Below are 21,802 nucleotides of genomic sequence, written 5' to 3' on the forward strand. Positions count from 1 at the left end.
AGATGGCATCAATGGCAATATCATATTAAAAACAAGGATATTAGGAAAGAACTTGACATTGTCAGCATCCAGGAATGTGTTAGCAGAGCTAATCTCAGGTGGTATGGTCACTTAAACAGAATGGGCGAGGAAAGATTAGCAAAACAGTTCTCTGCCAGGTTGGCAGCAAAACGACCCAGAGGAAGACCAAAATATAGGTGGATTGATACGGTACAAAGTGCTTTAGACGATAGAAATATAAGATCTGATAATGTTGGAGTCTTGACAAGTAACAGACTGATTTGGAGGAAAATTGTAGATAGGAAATGAATAATGATGTAATTTTTTTTTCATATAGTACTATCATATCCTGTACACCCCTTGAGGGTACATGGCAGGAATTTGATGATGATGAAACACCATTATAACAAACTCGCTTTACTAAACTATCAAAACATCCCTCACCTAAGCCCATCAAATGATATGCTTAAAAAAATTCACTATAACAAACTAATCCTCTGATCAACAAAGGTTTGCTATAGTATGAATGAACTATACTATCTTCCTATTGACAATTTTCCTCCAAATTAGACCATTCTTTGTGAGGACATAAATATGTTATCTTTCAGTCTTCAAAAGGCACTTCTAACTGCATCTTCTATCTATTTTTGGGTCATTTTCCTGCCATCAAACAACCATAAGATCGACTCTGCTCACACATTCTTGAATGCTAACAATGTCAAGTTCCACTCCAATATCTTCATTATTAATATGACTGTCATTGATGCCACCTGCTCACTCCTCCAATTTTTCTCAGAGCTTGTATTTGTGGTCTAGTCTTTAACCAAGTTTTATTCCTAATCCATCTTTCAGATCCATATGAAAACTGATCATATATATGGCTAGTTTAGTGTTTTGACTAATTTCTCTTATTTCATGTGAATATTAATGATCTCCTCACCATACCAGTTTTGTTTATTCTGTTGTATATTTGCACATTGAATTTATCATCTTCACTGAAAACTGTTATGTTGTGCTGAAATTAGCTAAATACTGTTTACCAGCATACACAACATAAAGTCAGTTATGTGCAATACTCAAGGGAAGGCAGGGTTCTCACAAAATAAAAATTAAAAAAAAAAAACTCTGAACCGGTACTTAACGTGTCCTACCACATATTTAGAAGTTAATTTTTATGTCATTTCTAGCATTAAAAATGTCTTTTCCATGAGCTTCCTTTGCTACGCAACATGGATAATGCTGGTAAAGATGTTCTAACATTAAAATACTATTTGAAATAGGGTTCAAAACTGCAAAAAAAAAACATTATTTCTGAGTCAACTGCATCTTCAGCTCTGAAACCCATAAAACAAGAATGTCCAAATTTTTTCAAGTCAATGTCACTCTCATTTTTGGAAAGTATGTTGTAGGTTCCTTTTTTTTTTTTTAAATTTATATTATTGCAAGAGGGACTGTAAATGTATAAGTAAAACACAAAAATTTTCTATAATAAGTAAAAAGCATTCACTCATTATAGTTGACTTATACTATAGCAAACATCATATAATAAACTATAACAAATTACCAAAATAGTTCCAACCAAATCCCCATATGCACAATGGTGTTCTAAAATAAATCCACTATAGTAAACTATCCCTGTAGTCCCTACAGGTTTGTTATGGTGAGAATGAACTATGTGAGCAGTAAAATTGCTACGAGCTTCTGCAGCTAAGTCAATAGAAGATGCCCTTTGAATGGGTTCATATCATGATTCAAAGTCTTGAGTTCAAATCCCATCTAAGAAGCAACGAACTGAAGGCTTTCAAATGAAGATGAATTTGCCAATCTCATGAGATGACAGGGGTTTTCATCCAGAATTTGATTTTCCATCCCACAAGACATACAAACTGACCAGAGAATACATGAAAATAACAAACACATAGTTGACTATGTAGATGCCATACTGGTGTGTTCATGAGGATTTCTGTTACTGCTAACATCAAAAATGTTGATAGGTGGCACAAATTTAAATACTTAAAATGCCTTGTTGCTTCCAGATAACTCCCTTCCTGAAATGGTAACATGACAAGCAGTCTAGATTAGTAAGGATATTCATTACTGATCCTTTATCTAGTTCATTTATTCTACTCATTAATTATAACTTTACTCTTTCTGTTGGCACTTAGAGTATTGTGCTGATAATGAATGCACAGTATATTTATTCATTGTAGTTAGTATTACTACTTTTTTTTTTTTTTATTATCCATGGAATTACACACTATTCACAAATTGGAAATATAAAATAACTGCCTAAATATTAATATTACCATACAGATCCATAATGTTTCCAAGACTGCTGTTATTATTCTTGTTATCTTCAGCTGTTTAGAATACACGGGATCTTTTTTTTTTAAAGCATATTTAAGTATTACTATTTTCTCATTCAAAAGCAGTCCAATGCAAAACAATCCTCATATCTATTAATGAAATCGTGAACTATATAAATACTCTTCAAAAATGCTGAACATTAGATATGAAATTTTTGACCACAAAAATTGCATATGCTTATTGTTTATGTAAAGAACAATAAACTTTATGACATGTCCACTCAGAACAAACTTCTTAATTGATATCATGAAGTGAACACAATACTTATATGGCACCTGACTTCATGTTTCACATACAAGCTCATTTATATAGTGAAAAACGAGAGCAATTCCTATAAAAATGCCTTGATAATAAAATTAATGGTTCACTATTAAAATACTGCATATTGAATTAATTGTGTTTTCTTATGTGAAATCTCTAAAGCAAATAAATGAATATCTTGATAGAAAACATTTAAACATTATGAAAAATTCACTCCAAAGAGATTGTGCAATTTAAGTTAAGGGGATAAAAATCCCTTATTGTTTTTCAGCCAGTAAGCGAAACTAAGATCGAAAACTACGATCTGTAACGTTTCATGCCGACGAACTGTCAGCGTATCCAAGCGTAAGTGACCACTTGGTAGTGCCACACCACGGCAACTCGTTGCAAAGGTGGAGCAAGCTCCCTCACTGTTCTTGATATTTTCTCATAATGTAAAACACACAGCTCTTAAGAGATAAAGCGAAACTAAGATCGAAAACTATGATCTGTAACGTTTCATGCCGACGAACTGTCGGCGTATCCAAGCGTAAGTGACCACTTGGTAGTGCCACACCACGGCAACTCGTTGCAAAGGTGGAGCAAGCTCCCTCACTGTTCTTGATATTTTCTCATAATGTAAAACACACAGCTCTTAAGAGATGTAGTACTGTTTTACATTATGAGGAGAGGTCACTACCCAGACCGGTTTCAACCTTTTTTTTGAGGTCTCATCAGTGAGTAGCTAGACCTAGAATATCAGAGTTTAAGTGAAGAAAACTTACATACTTTTGCTATACGATTGACCGAAAGGTGTGTCAGTATATTATATTATAACATAGTATAACTACGATGAAAAGCCAAAATAGCTATTTTTTTTTTCTGGCGAGGTTGATATAAGTTAAGGGGATAAAAATCCCTTATTGTTTTTCAGCCAGTAAGCGAAACTAAGATCGAAAACTACTATCTGTAACGTTTCATGCCGACGAACTGTCAGCGTATCCAAGCATAAGGGATTTTTATTCCCTTAACTTATATCAACCTCGCCAGGAAAAAAAAAAAAAAAAAAAAAAAAAAAAAAAAAAAAAAAAAAAAAAAAATAGCCGTTTTGGCTTTTCATCGTAGATTGTGCAATCATTAAATAAACTACCTGGCAAAGGAGAAGTTCATAACACCTTGGTATTTTGGTTTCAATTATATTTATGAAGTTCTTTTTAGCCAAGTAGGTTAAAGTATCTATTCTAAATTTAGAAATAAACTGGTGAGAATTTCAATTTTTTTTTTTTTTAAATTTTAGATATTTTCCATTTTAAATGAAACAATCTATTTTCTTGAAGGATAGAACAGATTTAAATAAAAATACTTTATATACAAAATCAGTATAAATTTTATAGGTGCAGTGATATAAACAAAAATCAATTATCCAGTTGCACTAAGAAACCAATTAGTTGATCAATATGGTTACTGAGTAATTCCAAGGCTATAATAACATGCTAATTATTCTAGGACTCATTAACTGAGGGTAAGATAATTGAGAGATTACTGTACATAGATTTATATATACAAATAAAGTGCTACTTTTCTCACTACACAAGAGGAAAAAAGTTATTTCTTTTACATATCCTATGAAATGGCTAATTAATTGGTTTTGAAAAGATGTGGATGCAGCATGCACAACTTCCAATAATAATCCTTAATTAATAACCATGAAAGATACAATCGACAGATATTCTGAATAGAAAGGATGTGCAATACAACCAACTCTCACTACTGCAAAAATTATTACAGCAAACTTGTTTAATATAAAGAAATTTCCAGAGACTTCTTACATTAATATTCTATGAAATCCTTAAACACCTTTTATTTTCCCAAAGGAACATGCAAGGCTGTTTTAAAAAAATTAATAGACACCAATCTCCACTTTCAGTTGTCACTGATAGCTGGCCTCATGGCTATCAATGATTTCAGCAGTTACTAACACTGTTACTATCTGAAGAAAGCGAGTTCTGTTGATTTTCTTTAGCTGTGACGGAGGGAAAAAAAAAACTTATTCTCCCATGCAAAAGTTGATTACTCAGTAATAAAGTGAAAAAAAGGCCTACAAGTTCATTTGTAGTATGTAACCAAATAAACTTTAAAACAGTCTTTCTTCCAGCAGTTATGCTATGGAAGCAAATGCCTTTACCACAGGGCCACACTTCAATTCTAAAGGAAATTCACTATAGCAAACCTTCCGCTACGGCAAGCTATTTATTCCTTTGGTCTCTATGACTGCATAGTGAGAGTTGATGTATACATTATTTTAATGTGTGTGTGTGTGTGTGTGTGTGTGTGTGTATATATATATATATATATATATATATACAGGGTGTTCGGGATAAATTTGACAGTTTCGTAAGAAAAAAGAAAATCTTCTTTGTATCTATTAAATTTAATGAATTGACAAAAAAACATTACAGGCAGAGTTAATTACAATACTATCAACAAGATTTACTCAAAATAACCACCATTAGCATCGATCACAGCTTCAATTCTGCTTCGGAACCTCGAACAAGCTGATGCTACAGTCTCCCTGGGAAGGGCCGCAAAAACTGTTTTAATTTTATCCATTAACTGGGCTTTTGTATTACTGGAAGTGCGATTGGTGTCTTTTTCAACTGCGCCCCATACAAAATAATCCATGGGGTTAAGGTCTGGGGAGTTTGGAGGCCAAACATTTGGACTGGTGAAGTCGTAGAAATTTTCAGACAACCATTTTTGACTTTTCCCAGAGGTGTGGCAAGGGGCCGAATCCTGCTGCCATACATACGGCCTACCATTGGCTACCCTTGTTATCCAGGGCTTGACTACAGTTAGCAACTCCACGAACAAAGCCCGAATTCCAATGCCAAGGTTCTTCAACACCTGTTCCTGCAGATTTGCGAGGAATTCTGCTGTACGAACGCAATCAGAGCGTCTGCTAGGGATCTTTCTTCTTGCTACATCCTCGTAGTCACCATTGCAAGTCTCTAGTTCATGCCTGATTGTTTTTACTGTATTCAGGGAGCATTGGGCAGCAGTCGTAATATCCTTATTTTGATGGCGGGCACGAATCATCATGATACAAGTTATTCTCTTCCATGATTCAGGTGGGTTCCAGCTATCCATCCTTTCTGACATCTTGTATATGAATGAAGAAGGGTCCAAACTTTTAAATGAAGAGAAGTGTGTGTTAATACATGTAACTTACGGAAAAATATAATTAATTATAAATATGTCAAATTTATCCCGAACACCCTGTATATATATATATATATATATATATATAAGAACTCAACACTACAGGCTATAGGATACACCGGGGTATAAGGCTGACCACCTTATCCTGTAAACGGAGTGAGGTCCGATGATCAATGGACCCTCGACACCGCAAGGTATAAGGAAGATGAGATGAGATGAATATATAAATAAATGCAGTGGCACCATTATAGTGAGAATGGCAATAAATCAACAGCCATTATTATTTTGCAATTACTCAATAGTCAGAGATAATGTATTTAAAATAAATAAATTCTGTTACCTTTACCAATTTATTACTCTATTTCTAGAGATAATTTCTACAAAATAATTATTTAGAATCAAATGGTGGTAATCCCTAATCATTTTATTGTTGGTTCTCTAGGAACAGAATTAGTGCAAAATACTCTAGAAGCTACTGGTTGACAAGTTCAGATTTTTCATCTAATTATTATGAATTAAAATACTAAAATAAGTTTATGCACAAACATCCAACTTCTGAATGTATAATACAATAGTTAATGATTTTGCTTCATCAGATTAGACTTAAATACATATGTAGAAAGTATTTTACCTTGGGTATAATATATGTTAAAGATACCAAGCTATTTTAAACCTGATTTTTACTCCATTTCCAAAGTAAGCAAACAGACAAGTCAAGTTTGCACCTGCGAGTCTGGGTGACCCCTGCATGTAGTGCAAGTCAAGGCAACTCGTGGTAAAGGTGACATAAGCTCTGATCACTATTCTTAATATTTACCCTTAATGCAAAGCACATCACCTGGAGGAGATGTATGATGCTATGTATTAAAGGCAAGAGGCCACTACCCAGACCGGTTTCGACCTTTATTGAGGTCTCATCAGTGTGAGCCAGGCTTAGAAATACCAAGATTTAAGTAATACAGAGCTTATAAGTATTTTACCAAAACAAGTTACCATAAAGTGTTTTGACCTTATTAAATAAAAATCTCAGGACGAGAGATCTTTCTACATCTAAATCTTTCTACGTCTGGATAGTGGACCCTTGCCTTTAATACATAGCATCATACATCTTCTCCAGGAGATGTGCTTTGCATTAAGGGTAAATATTAAGAATAGTGATCAGAGTTTATTTCACCTTTACCACGAGTTGCTTTGACTTGCACTATGTGCAGGGTCACCCAGACTTGCAATACTTGCAGGCGCAAACTTGACTTGTCTGTTTACTTACTTTGAAAATGGAGTAAAAACCAGCTTTAAAATAGCTTGGTATCTTTAACATATAAGTCTAATCTGATGAAACAAAATCATTAACTGGTTTTTATTGTAGACCAGTATGTGTATACAGATATTGTACAATAGAGATTCAGATATTGTACACCAAAGTTTGGTAGGCATATCCCTGTAAGTACGCAAAATGTTTTTGGAAGGAAATTAGGCTTTTTTTTTAAATTCTGATTGTTTTTATTTTTACACTTTTACATTTCTGTCGCACACAAGTGCAGGTCTATTCTATAAATATATTCTTTTTCAATAACTAAAAAGTCTAAAGCAAGTTTTAAACAAAATGTGTCACTTGGCATGTATTGATCATGCCAGCCACATGGTTTGAGTCTGTCTGCATTAAAAATTTTAATATATTTCTGAATCTTAAATTGTCAGGGCTCTCAGTGATTGTTTCACCACCCGTGTGCATCTAGACATATATTATAGGCTCACTGACAATACTTTTAGCAGTTAGGTTGTTGGTTATTAACAAATCTTGAAGTGAGAGTCTAATAATTAATATTAAAATATTTAACATTAATTTTAACTCTCTCTCTCTCTCTCCCTCTTTTGTATTTCTTAAATCCTTTGATATGAATCACTGGTTAAAAATGCAATGTTTTTAACCAGTACTTAATTTTTGTTTCTATTGTATGTATGTTGGATTAATAAAACTAATGCCAATATATTTTAAATGTTTAATATAAATGTTAAAAACTTTATAATTATTCATGTTTGAATGAAATATTGTTAAAGGGGATATGCCAGTTTTACTAAAACTTTAAAAAGGGATATACTGAAAGTTTAGGAAACTGTTCTACAGTATTTTTATTAAATGAAATGAGTGCAAACTTAAATTTCTTTTTAATTAACAGGTTCTTCTGTCAGTGCCAAATACATTGTGAGAAAAGCACAAAATTAACCTCCCTACTGGCTGAGGTGAATGAAATAGCGAGACCACATTGCACTTCTTATCCATGTTATTCAATAGGTATTAAAGAATCCTATCCAGATTTAGCCGGATGTCTATAGACATCATGGCCAGTTGGGGTTAATGTAATTTTTCTTTTATATAGTTTTGCTTTGTTTAAATAATGTTTACAAGGAACATTAATTAACATAATGTATTTACATGATTGTCAGTTGGTTGATCTATCCAAAATAAGTAATACAATTTAATGTTAAGATATGTTTAAAATACATAAGTAAAGACTTATTTCAATGAAAGTTTTACTGCTTTCAAGTAAAGCTCTATAAGGATAACACAAAATGGCAGTTCCTCTTCTCATTTCATGACTGGAGCAGAAACTGGGATATTGAGCATGCATGAGTGAAAAGAATATGGTAACTAGTAAACAAATGAAGATAACAAGAGCTATAAAGATAGGTATGGAAGCATCTTTAGAACAAGTCAGAGGAAAATTCCACTATTAGTAATCTTTCATATAGAAAGAAAGACATTTAAGCTGTTACATTAAAAGATATTAAAAGTGTCATTAGGACATTTGATAATATTTCTTTGGAAATCCTGTAGATAGGAAGAAGAAAAAAAAGTTGTGAATCTTAAAGGAGAAAGTAGGAATTTTTTTATGTGATTTTTCTAGAAGGCATTAAAAGGTGGAATGCTGGAGAGTATTCAAACAGAGGATTTTATTATCCAAGTCTGAAAATTGTATCACTTACCACGAGTAGTAAATCTACAGTTATTACATACACACTTTAACATTAATACTGCATCCTTTGCAATCTACTTATTTTTGACCTATATATCAAGATATTTTTAGAAGAATAAGAAAATTATAAATTTTCATAACCCACTTCAGTATTATCATACATGCAACAATCACCAAAATAGGAACATCAATCTAATAAAGGTAATGGATTTCTTCAGTGCCTAAATTCCAAAAAAAAACAATCCAGAACTGATTATCTGAAATATCTTTCAACTGTGCTACAATGGCTGGTGATGGATTCAAATAAGAGTTCCTCCAAGTTTGTTTCATTAACATTTGCCAGGGCTGAATTCAGGAGAACTGGGTAGCAAAAAAGGAGAAAGCTGACTTCACTAAAATGGTCAGCAATTAAATTTATATAGCTGGATCCAGTGAATTGCTCTACCATCACCATTTGAAACAAAATAGAAATGGTGTTAAGTGTGTATGTGTTACATTCTGAATGCAGGTGCATGCACATATGGAGAATTCAGTCATGACATTATTATTTCAACTTGTAAATATTCTCATACTATGGATATGTACAAAGTGACAGCATTGGTGAAGTGACTCAGTGTGAGGATATATACATCCTCCTACTTGACTAATGCTGCTTTACTGATATACACACAATTATTAGTATGATACATCTTACTAGAGTAGTTTTGCTAATCGTTAATAATTTAATTCTAACATAAAACTGTTTCTGCTTTTTCTTTAATATTTTAGCTACTGATGATTAAACATTTTTCTACAAAGGCCCTGGTATAGTATACTGTACAAGTGCTAATTATTATGCACTATGTTCACTTCTCTCATCTCATGGAGCAACCTGCTTCTCTCACCCACCTCCACTTGTGAATGCCGATTATGTTATCAGTTTTGCAGCCTTTGTAAGTCTTACACAAATATGATAATGGCATGACATTTGTATCATTTTCGATAAGTTGTATCTATTCTCCTGGTACTTACAAATATATCTCATTTCAAATGTTTGTTACAGTAGAATCCTATACATGTGTATTGCACTTCATGACTACAGATGTAAGATAAACTACTGATTGCTGCATATTTACTTCAGTTTTCCAGCAGGCTTATTACATTAGTATATTAATTTCAGTTTATATGTTCTTATTTCAGTGGCCCATCCATATATAAATGATATGACTTACTATGCTAATTACTGGAATGAAAGTTTGAAAAATATGGAATGAATATTCCTCTTCTACTTTCTCATTCTAAATTTCCAAAATGAAATGATTATTCTATTTCAGATTAACAGATTTGTAAAATATCCATTCATTTAATACTAATAAAAATTAAGAGTATGCTAGCTGGTTAAACTGAACGAAACAGTTTTTCTCAAACTGTCTCTACAAAAAACAATGGATATTCAATTTTTCAAGAATTTAGATTCAGAGAAGTGCTTAGTGAGTAAATCTGAAAGTTATTTCAAGAGCCAATTTAAATTCTGACTGCCTAGAAACCAAAAAACAGCATAAAGAGCAATGCAAACGTTGTCATGATGCATTCAAATAAAACATCTAAACATCACCAGTGATAATTATAATAATTACATAAACCCTTTCATTTTATCCAAACAATTATAATAATATGCCATATTATACAGAAGCTTAAACATTTAAACATAATTTAATTATTTAAGCTGTGTTTATCCATGCAATAATACAATTATAACTTATTGAACAAAAATTTTAAAACTTCTGCAGATATTTAAAACTTGATACAGTGTCATGTATATCATCATCATCACCAAAAAGCTCCTTTTCATATTCTTGTAATTGATCAACAAAACCATCATTGGGTCTAATATAGGGCCTCACACTTTTCACTGTGGCCATTGCTTCGTTTAACCTCATTTTCTGCCGACTCATTAAATAAGCTATTACAAGTGTTGCAGAACGACTTATTCCAACATTACAATGAACCAAAACACCACCAATTTGGCGTCCATCATCAATAAATTCAAAGCAACCTTCAAAGAAAGCACGAATGTTGGTTTCAGGAAGATCCAAAATTCTCACTCTTTTGTAGATCAACTTCGAGTCATAATAGTTAGGAACTCCACTTGCCATGTTGATCACATGTGTTACACCATATCTTTCGAGAAGGTCAAGATCCTTTGCAACATCCTGAGAACCTGGTGAAATTAATTACTTTTTTTTTAAAAACTACTAATTTAAATTGATTTATAACCTATTATAACATTTTTTTTAAAATTATAACATGCCAATAAGTAAAATAAATACAAAGAAAACTTTGATGGCAAGGGAATATCAAAATTGCAGAAATAAAACTAAATACAGTTGGAAATACAGTAGAGGATTAGCAAATCCATATTCAGTGCATTCCAAAAAGGAGAGATACATATCAAACAACTGACCCATTGCCCTCCTGTCACTTCTCTCTAATGTAATAAAGGACATTAACAACCAAATTTCTAGATGCCCATCAGTTAATGACTACCACTCTAGAGATCCACAGCAGATCAGCCTACAACACCCATTTCTGGAACCAGGACAGAAAGGTGAAGAAACCTATACTGCCCTTTAATCTATCCAGAGTATTGGAGTGGATCTGGCATAGTGGTCAGCTTGGCAAACAAAATTGGGTAGCCAGCTTTCTATTTTGTCATTTGCTACATGTTATGGTAGATTGCTTCCTCTTCAGGTGGCTTCCTTTTGCCACAAATACAGGTGCCTGCAAAACTGATGCCTAGGGGAACTGCTATTTCCCACCCTGTATCCTATGCATACATAAACTACTTCTTTTACTAACTTCAAACCTTATCCATAGTTCTGCTGATAACACATTTTCTTTCTGCTCATTTAATAAACCCTACAGTACTCAAAATCTCAAGTATCAAGATCTATAACAATGCCTTACATCAGTAGTTCCCATACCTTTTTCCACTTGTGTACCCCTTTTAAATCCATTTCTATTAATTGTACCCCTTGTTTTTAAAATAGCTGTTTATAAATACTGACACTTTTGTTCAGTGCCTATCTTAATGTAAAATACTGGAAATGAGGTAATGAGTTGGGAAAGGAAAATTACTACACTAAAAGTACAAATGCATATGCATACCACCGGTTAGAAACCAATGCCTTACATGATCACATCATTCTTCAATGGGGTTGAGTAACCCAGTCATCTTCAATATTACCAGAGTCCTGGCTTCTTACAAAATGATCTCCCATTTGAGATCTCATCTGGTGGCAGTATTATTATTACAAGAAATAATAAGACTAATACTACCACAAGATGAGATCTTTCTTTCTGGACAAGATTTACTGTAGTTTTTTCTAACACAACAACATTACACTCAACAAAGTTTTCTCGTTCCAAAAAAAAACTGATCTTTTCTGCTTAAGATTTTACTTGTCACTTGTCCAGCTACTCCCTCAATACAAATTTTGAATCTGCCTCCTTTAAAATATCAAACTCATATTTGGGTTAGGGCAGAAAAAAAAAATTCACAAAAATTCTTCATGCTTTCCTAGAAAGGGGTTCAACTCTCACTTTAACCACCATATCAAAGTCTGCTTCTAATTTGCCTTTTCTGTAAGTTTTTCCACAGTTGCTGTTCCACTTGTATCCTGTATGACCTTTTCAGAATTATCATATGTCCCCTCTTTCTCACAAAATGATCTGCCATTTAAGATCTAATCTTGTGGCAGTATTATTATTATTACATTGCTAGTGTTTGTAGTCCACAAATTCTCAATCTGTCTTCATAAACGGTATTCCACATCATCTTTAACTCTCTTTTGCACTCTCTTCATAGTATCAGCATCACTACAGAAACTAGGAGACCAGACATGCATAAAATATGCCCAAGCAAGGTCATATCACAGCTATATATAGAGGCAAAATGACTTCCTTATCTTTACATGGCAATATTAGTTTTGTCATTGCAATTATCCTCTGAGTTGCATTTGCCATCTTTGCTATATGGCCCTTGAACTTCTAATCTACTAAAACTTAAAAATCCCTAGCCTAATCAGTTTCTTTCAGAATAATTACACAGATATAATATGCACTGGCTATCTCATCACACCAAAGTGCATAAGTTAACATTTACTAACACTGAAATGAAAGCCATTTATGTTCCCACAATTCCAGCTTATTCAAATGATTCTGCAAGTGCTGCATGTCAGTTGAGTTCCTAATTACATACTTATCTTTGCATCATCAGCAAATAGCTGTATATCTACTGTTAAATCCTTCTTTTGTCAATGTACAGACTGAATAACAACGGACCAAGGAATGATCTCTGGGATACACCATTAGTCACCTTCTTGCAGACTCACATCCCCCATACACCACTTTTTGATATCTGTCAGCCATCTTCTCAGTTTATAATCCAATTCAACATTTTCCAACTTATGGAAAAAGTCTTCCATGGTGAATCTCAAAGGTTTTAGCCAAGTCCAAAAGTATCATGGTATATTCATTCCCCACATCAACACAACCATCACATAAAATTTGAGCAGGTTAAAAAACATGGCCTTTCCTTAGTAAACCCATGCTGTTCTTTGCAAAGTATAGATTCTCTGTAAACCCATTTCTATATGTGATCTCTTGCAACTTTTCCAAAATCTTCACCATCAGTCTAGATATACTGATAGGTCAATAGTTTCACACACGAGTCTTGTCTTTTCACCACACTTATGCATGTATATTATCATGCATTCTTTCCACTCCTGTGTAATCTTCTACATGGAAGTTGAAAGTTTATTTTTCACTTGGTCAGAATATAATAAATTTAGTTTAATCCTTTATCCAATGTGTGCAAACAAAGTTTGCGCCCGAAAGTATCTTCAGGACTGTGGTACAACACTGGGCGACTCCTTGCAAAGGTGGAGCAAGCTACCAACACTCCTATCTCAGTATCTCCCATAATGCAAAACATCTCCTTGCAGATATGTATAATGTTATGCATTAAGGGAAGGGCCACTACCCAGACTAGTTTCGACCTTTATTGAGGTCTCTTCAGTGGGAGCCAGATGTTGATCATTCTTAAAAATTGGTATTGAAATTCAGGGGAATGGAAATGGATGATAATAATGGTAGCATATAGGGGCAGAATAATTTGTTATAGATATTAGTGATTTCGTACAGAATTGGAAGGTGGAGAGCATGGCTTGAAGGAAGGAGGTGAAAGTAGTATGTCAGCAGGTTTTCTGTTCTAGATCTGTTGCTCTGTTATTTAAATGTTGATGATATAGTCCAAAGTTTGAACAAAGATATTCAGCTGTTTGTGGATGATGTAGAATTATGGAAAATAGCAGAATTCTCGGCTGCTATTTTCGATAATTCTGCATATTAACAAGTTTAAATTAGCTGTTTTAGCATACAGATATTCTGAGAAGAACTCTCTCTGGACACATCATTGTTACTAATCAAGTCAAATCAATGGAATGCAGTTTTCAATAATGGCAGAACTATGCTGGAGGAGATGGAGAGCCAAGGGATCTGGTAGTGATGGTGGATACAGATGAAGAAGAAACATGGCAAAAGTTGAAAGTTTACCGGGCAACTCCTTGCAAAGGTGGAGCACTTGCTCCATCTTTGCAAGGAGTTGCCCGGTGTTGTACCACTTTACCCCAGTCCTTTCAGGCACAAACTTTGTTTGTACACACTTGGATAAAGGATTAAACTAAATTTATTATAATCTGACCAAGTGAAAAATAAACTTTCAACATCTTTCTCTAAATCCAGAGTAATTTAATAAAAAGGTGGCACACCGTTTGGCAGCTCCTATAGGAGGAGATGACCTTGCTAATGCTTCTGCCTTGGTATCTCCACTTGGGCCTGGCTCCCACTGAAGAGACCTCAATAAAGGTCGAAACTAATCTGTTTAGTGGCCCTTCCCTTAATGCATAACATTATACATTATACATATCTGCAAGGAGATGTGTTTTGCATTATGGGAGATACTGAGATAAGAGTTTTGGTAGCTTGCTCCACCTTTGCAAGGAGTCGCCGGTGTTGTACTACTTTACCCGAGTCCTGAAGACACTTTCAGGTACAAACTTTGTTTGCACACATTTGGATAAAGGATTAAACTAAATTTATTCCACATGGAAGATTCCACAAGAGTGGAAAGGAACAGCCAGTTCAGCTAAACACTCTTTTGGCATTGATGCTGGTCTCCCATCAGTCTCTAGTGCTGAATTCATATTCATTTTATGCAAGCTACAGCACCTTCTCCTCATACACCTAGGTTTCTTCCTCCAGTGAAAAGGAAGCATTGAGCTCTATGTCACATATATGACGCTGAAAGCTTTTAAAAAAATTTAGTACTCATTAGTCAAACAATCTCTTCTGTATCTGTCACCCATAAACCATCCACACTGATGAATTATTCTCTCACACTCAATCTTTCTGTTACCTGCAACATGATAGAATTCTCTTGGATTGCTTTAGCTTGCAGAGCCAGTTTCTTTTCATATTCACACTTGGCTTTTCATATAAAGTTGCATCTCTTCTTGTCTGTGATTTATAATTTTATAATTGAAATCATTATGCACAGAGTATTCCTTAAACATCTTTTTCTTAAAGAGCCTCTTGCTTAATACGATTGCACATACAGATAACATGGGACTGAACTGAGTATTCTCCTCAGCTGGTCAATTTCCTGCTTTGAAGTTCAGCATGTAACCTTTTCTATCACCAGCTGGAGGCAGAACAGTCAACTTTAACTGAATCCCCCCCCCCCCTCCTCCTCGAACACTGTAATCAGGTCTATTACTCTGAACTCTAGTTCCTACACAAAAGCTCAATAAATTCAGCTTCTCTTCTCATGAGATTTCACTGCTGCCCAATGTTCAGATAATTAAAGTCACCCTGACAATTCACCATTTAGTACCCATTAGGTTTGACAATGCATCTCATTGCTACTAGCAGTTGATCCAGTAGGTCGGTAGCAACACCAACCTACTGGATCATGTATTTGATCTTGTTAGATTCCACCTCATACCATATGGCTTCGAACTCACAGCTAATATTTGCAATCATAGTTATCTATCCTAACTGAACTCAAATCATTTGAAATTATTAGCATTACACCCCCTTCCCTCCTATCTTGGTTATCCTTTCTTAAAAATTCTGTACCCTTTTACACGCAATACCAGTTAGTAGATCTGCTTCTGAGACCTAATTCTGATTATGTTGTTTCACCTAAAACAACACAGAATTACAATAGTATACAACTTCTAAACAAGGTTTCCACCTTCCTGAGACAAATCAAGGATCACTTGAATCCTCTTTCCTTCCCATGTGTCCCCTGCCAGCAAGCAACTCAGTATTTTGAATGGACAGGATGGAACCTTAATAATCAGAAAAACACATTTAGTACAGACAAACGAAAAGCAGACTAGTACAACATTCCTTGGAGGAAGACTATTTCATCAGATGGAAGAAACCACCTATGCTACTTCACAAATCCCAGCATTGAAATCAGAGAGTCTGTTCCTGAAACCCTCAAGTGCTATACAACCCAACTGCAACAGAACTCATGGTGTTATCTAGCACAGATTTTGGCAGACTACCCTATCAACCCATCAGCATTAATAAAGAAATTGCTACAAAGAGCATTAGCACTATCATTAGCATTTCCATTCATGTCTTCACTGAATGTACTGTTAAAGTGCCTTCTGATAATGCTAGCTTAAGCTAGCTACATCAGCTTGCAAATAATTTTTTAGTTAGCAAATTATTGATTTGCATTCCAGTTTCTACATAGATTTTTTGTTTCCGAAACTTTGACATGAACATCCCTTAAGGGAAGAGTTGTTATAAAAATCAAGACCTAACAGGAAGAATTCATCATAACATTAATAATGGAATTACATTAAATATCTTTATTTGTAAAATTTTTGGCGAAGTTTCATAGCCATTGTCAATATAATTATAAGAAAACACAACACAAAAAAGAGAACAATTCGATTGAAACCATGTGATATTATGCACACTATCGGCTGCAGCAGAACAGCTCCATCTGCATTAATCATCCAATTCCTGCCATGTACCCTTCAAGGGGTGTACAGAATATGCTAATACTACATGAAAAATTTACATCATTACTAACTTTGTATATACAATTTTCCTCCAAATCAATCTGTTACCTGTCAAGACAACATTATCACATCTCATATTTCTATCTTCTAAGGCACTTTTTGCTGTATCAATCCACCTATATCTTGATCTTCCTTTAGGTCTTTTTCTGGCCAACCTGCCAGAGAATGCTTGTTTTGCTAATCTTTCCTCTCCAATTTTATTTAAGTGACCATACCAATTGAGATTAGATCTGCTAACACATTCGTGGATGCAAACAATGTCAAGTTATTTCCTAATATCCTCATTTTTAATATGATATTGCCATTGATGCCATCTGTTCACGCCTATAATCTTTCTCAGGACTCTCATATCTGCGGTCTCGAGTCTTTGGTCAAGTGTTTTACTTCTAATCCAGCTCTCAGATCCATAAGTTAAAACTGGTTTGAACACTGTCTTATATATAGACAATTTACTGTTTTGACTAATTTCTTTCTTATTCAATATAAATTTATTCAGTTGACTTCCTACCATACCAGCTTTGTTGATTCTGTTGTCTATTTCCATATTTAATTTACCATCTTCACTAAAAATCGTGCCTAACTAGCTGAAATGTTTTACTTGTTCTATAGGTTCACCATTCACAATGTAGTTGATATTTTCAATGCTTCTGCCTATGTTCATTGTCTTTATTTTGTTATTGCTGACCTTCATACCATATCTATTACAACAGTTATTCAATTTAGTCAGGGAATCTTGCAGACTTGTAGCAGATTTATTGATTTATTTAGAAGTATAATATCATCTGCATAAAGCAAAGAGCTGACATTAGCATCTCCAATTTTGATAACAGGTGTAATACCACTTTCCTTCATAATGTGATCCATATAGATAATGAATAACAGAGGGGATAATGTACATCGTTGTCTGACACCAGATTTAACATTAACCCATCTGTCTGTATTTCCTTCAATTCTAATTGCTGACTTACAACTCAAATAAAGACTAAGTATTGCTTGATATAATGCTGCACTGACACCATACAACTGTAGCGTTTTGAAAAGCTTTTCTCTTGGCACCTTGTCATATGCCTTTTCTAAATCGACAAAACTTAAATACAGATCTTTGTCATATTCTCATGATTTCTTAATAGTTTGTCGTAAAGTGAAAATCTGATCCTGAGAGCCTGCATTTGGCCCGAATCCAGCTTGTTCTTCACCAAGCTTCTCTTCCACAATCCTTCACAACCGTTTTTCAAGTATACTTACATAAATCTTACTAGGAACAACTCAGTAGAGAAATACCTGTAATTCTCACATTCAAATTTTATTTCCGTTTTCATATATGGATAGTATGAGAGCTCTACTCCAATAATCTCGAATTCGTCTCTCTGTCTTAGCCTTCTGAAATGTGCAGTGCAGCCACAGAAACTTTTATACCTCCATACTTGAGCATTTCTGGTCAAATATCATCTACTCCAGCTGTCTTTCCACATTTCAGGCGTTTGATGGTTTTTTCTACTTCAAGTATGAACATGTATTCCTGATTGCATACCTGTCATTGTTTTTTTTACCACTGTGCTGTTACTCATTGTTTCATTTAGCAATTTTTTTAAGTAATTACACCATACTTCAAGGATATCTTTTTCTCCCTTTTCATGTCACCTTTATTACCTCTAAATCCTTTTACGGCACGCTTTCCTCCATTCCTAAGCTTCTTCAACAACCTCCAGAATATTTTGCCACCTTGATATTTATTTTCTATGTTCTTGCCAAAGTTCTCCCATGACTTTTGTTTAGCTGGTTTTAGTTTTACAATGTTTAGCTTTCTTACATTTGTCTCTATATTCTTTAAGAGCACAAGCTGACTTATTTGTCAGGAACTTTTCATATGCTTTCTTTTCTTTAAATGTCTCTAACTTCTATTTTTCTTTCCTTACAGACAACCTCACAGCATGCTTCTGTAGCTGCAATTTTTTCTTCAAGATTTGCCATTGAATCTCAAAAAAGGTTTGGTTCATGTTTTCAAATTCTTTCATTTCTTCTTCAACAATGTGTATTTGAGTCTACAGTTCACATCTGAAGGCTGCTCAAACCTTGATTCATTTTAAAAAAAACTTTCTTACACACTCTTCTTTTCAATATGAAATTCAATATCCTGCTCAAGACTAAATGGTGATCGCTTCCAATTTCAAATCCTCTGTACACCCTGGTGTCCTGGACCAGGGAGAAAACATCACTATCAACAATAACATAGTCAATGAGACTTTTCTTATTCCTTGCCTCTTCTCTCCATGTGAATTTGTGCACATTTTTATGTTGGAACATTGTGTTAGTAATAACCAGTCCATGTAATGAGCAGAAATCCAACAGATATTTGCCATTATTATTAGCTTTGCTCTTTTCTCCAAATTTTCCCAAAATATTTTTGTATATCTGGCAATCATTTCCTACTCTGCTATTTAGATCCTCAACAAGGACCAACTTTTCATTTTTCATTGTGTCAGTTACTTTCTCTAATGCCTCAAAAAATTTCTCCACTTCTACCTCAGTAGAACCTTCTTTGGGACCATATGCACAAAGAAGTCTCACAGACCAGTTCCCATTGCATTTCGAGTAAAGTGATTTGTCCACATCACTCTACTTGAAAATGCTTACCATCCAAGAAGATTAGCCTCGAATTTAGTGTTGAATACTATGGCTACTCCTCCTTGATTTTCATTGCCTGAATATAACATTTTGTATTTATTGTTCAGAAAGATCTCACCAGTTTGTCTATTTTGTTTCAGTCATCACCCCATCATGTCGATCTGGTACTTATCCAATTCCTCAGCTAGCTCCATTTCTTTGCAATTCAGGCTTCTTATGTTGATAGTACCGATCCTGAACTCTGTTGATGTTGAGTTGGGATGTGTTTTAGGATTTGTTCCGATAGCTCACTTTTTGCTGTTCACCCTGGTTCCATGGTGAAAACAATGGGGTACCTTGTTTAAATGGGCGATGTCCCAGCTGGCATGAAATTCTGTCATGTAGTACCATCATTTTTATGTTATGGTTTAAGACAATAATACAATTTGGCCGGCTAAATCTCAAACTGTCAGCCCATCCTCATTCGTTCAGTATCCAGGTAGATACTTAACAGGGTGTACTATGAGAAGGTGAGGATTAGACATTAGGTCAGAAGCCCTGGTTGGTTCTCTGCATATCTTTAAAGGCTATGTGGAGGTCTCCTCTCAGTTATACAGATTTGACCCTAAAGCACCCCATCTGCATTAATCATCATCATCATCAAATTCCTGCCATGTACCCTAAAGGGGTGTACAGGATATGACAGTACTACATGAAAAATCACATCATTACTAACTTCCTATCTACAATTTTCCTCCAAATCAGTCTGTTACTTGTCAAGACTCCAACATTATCAGATCTTATATTTCTATCGTCTAAGGCACTTTGTACCATATCAATCCACCTATATCTTGGTCTTCCTCTGGGTCGTTTTCCTGCCAACCTGGCAGAGAACGCTTGTTTTGCTAATCTTTCCTCTCCCATTCTATTTAAGTGACCATACCATCTGAGATTAGCTCTGCTAACGCATTTCTGGATGCTGACAATGTCAAGTTCTTTCCTAATATCCTCATTTTTAATATGATATTGCCATTGATGCCATCTGTTCACACCTCTAATCTTTCTCAGGACTCTCATATCTGCGGTCTCTAGTCTTTGGTCAAGTGTTTTACTTCTGACCCAGCTCTAAGATCCATAAGTTAAAATTGGTTTGAACACAGTCTTGTATACAGCTAATTTAGTGTTCCGACTAATTTCTTTCTTATTCCATATGAATTTATTCAATTGACTTCCCACGATACCAGCTTTGCTGATTCTGTTGTCTATTTCTATATTTAGTTTACCATCTTCAGTAAAAATTGTGCCTAAGTAGCTGAAATGTTTTACTTGTTCCACAGGTTCTCCATTCACAACACAGTTGACATTTTCAATGATTCTGCCTATTTTCATTGTCTTTGTCTTTTTATTGCTGAACTTCATACCATATCTATTACAACAGCTATTCAATTTAGTCAGAGAATCTTGCAGACTTGTAGCGGATTTATTTAGAAGTATAACATCATCCGCATAAAGCAAAGAGCTGACATTAACATCTCCAATTTTGATATCAGGTTTAATACCACATTCCTTCATAATGTGATCCATATAGATAATGTACATCCTTGTCTCACACCAGATTTAACATTAAACCATCTTCCTGTACTTCCTTCAATTCTAACTGCTGACTCACAACTCAAATAAAGACTAAGTATTGCTTGATATAATGCCCCATTGACACCATATAACTGCAGCGTATTGAATAGCTTCTCTCTTGGCACCTTGTCATATGCCTTTTCCAAATCGACAAAACTTAAATACAGATCTTTGTTATATTCCCATGCTTTCTCGACTATTTGTCGTAAAGTGAAGATCTGATCCTGACAGCCTCTATTTGGCCTGAATCCAGCTTGTTCTTCACCAAGCTTTTCTTCCACAATTCTTCTCAACCGTTTCTCAAGTATACTTGCATAGATCTTGCCAGGAACACTCAGTAGGGAAATACCTCTGTAATTCTCACATTCAGTTTTATTTCCCTTTTTATATATGGGTACTATGAGAGCTCTACTCCAATCATCGGGAATTCGTCCCTCTGTCCAGGCTTTCTGAACTATGCAGTGCAGCCACTGTAAGACTCTTATACCACCATACTTCAGCATTTCTGGTCGAATATCATCTACTCCTGCTGCCTTTCCACATTTCAAGCCTTTGATGGCTTTTTCTACTTCAAGTATGGATATGTATTCCTGACCGCATGCCTGGTCAGTGTTTTTTATC

The 21,802-nt window shown here is 34.6% G+C and overlaps 1 protein-coding gene and 1 long non-coding RNA gene across 2 annotated transcripts in view; one reads left to right on the forward strand and one right to left on the reverse strand.

Moving 5' to 3' along the window:
• The window catches only part of LOC150099967 (uncharacterized), a 67,032-nt gene extending 58,954 nt beyond the window's left edge, over window positions 1–8,078 (forward strand). Inside the window, exon 3 of the long non-coding RNA XR_016549252.1 lies at window positions 8,004–8,078. This is a non-coding gene — a long non-coding RNA (uncharacterized LOC150099967). The remainder of the gene's footprint in view (window positions 1–8,003) is intronic.
• Window positions 7,336–21,802, reverse strand: part of LOC150099968 (dual specificity protein phosphatase 19-like) — a 62,380-nt gene continuing 47,913 nt past the window's right edge. Inside the window, exon 4 of the mRNA XM_090402800.1 lies at window positions 7,336–11,001. Within this exon, the coding sequence (XP_090258926.1) occupies window positions 10,556–11,001 (446 nt within the window). The 3' untranslated portion in view covers window positions 7,336–10,555. The remainder of the gene's footprint in view (window positions 11,002–21,802) is intronic.

Source organism: Typopeltis vanoorti, chromosome 13 (assembly GCF_054136105.1).
Source record: "Typopeltis vanoorti isolate ZY-2024b chromosome 13, IOZ_Tvanoo_1.0, whole genome shotgun sequence".
Classification (NCBI taxonomy): Eukaryota; Metazoa; Arthropoda; class Arachnida; order Uropygi; family Thelyphonidae; genus Typopeltis; species Typopeltis vanoorti.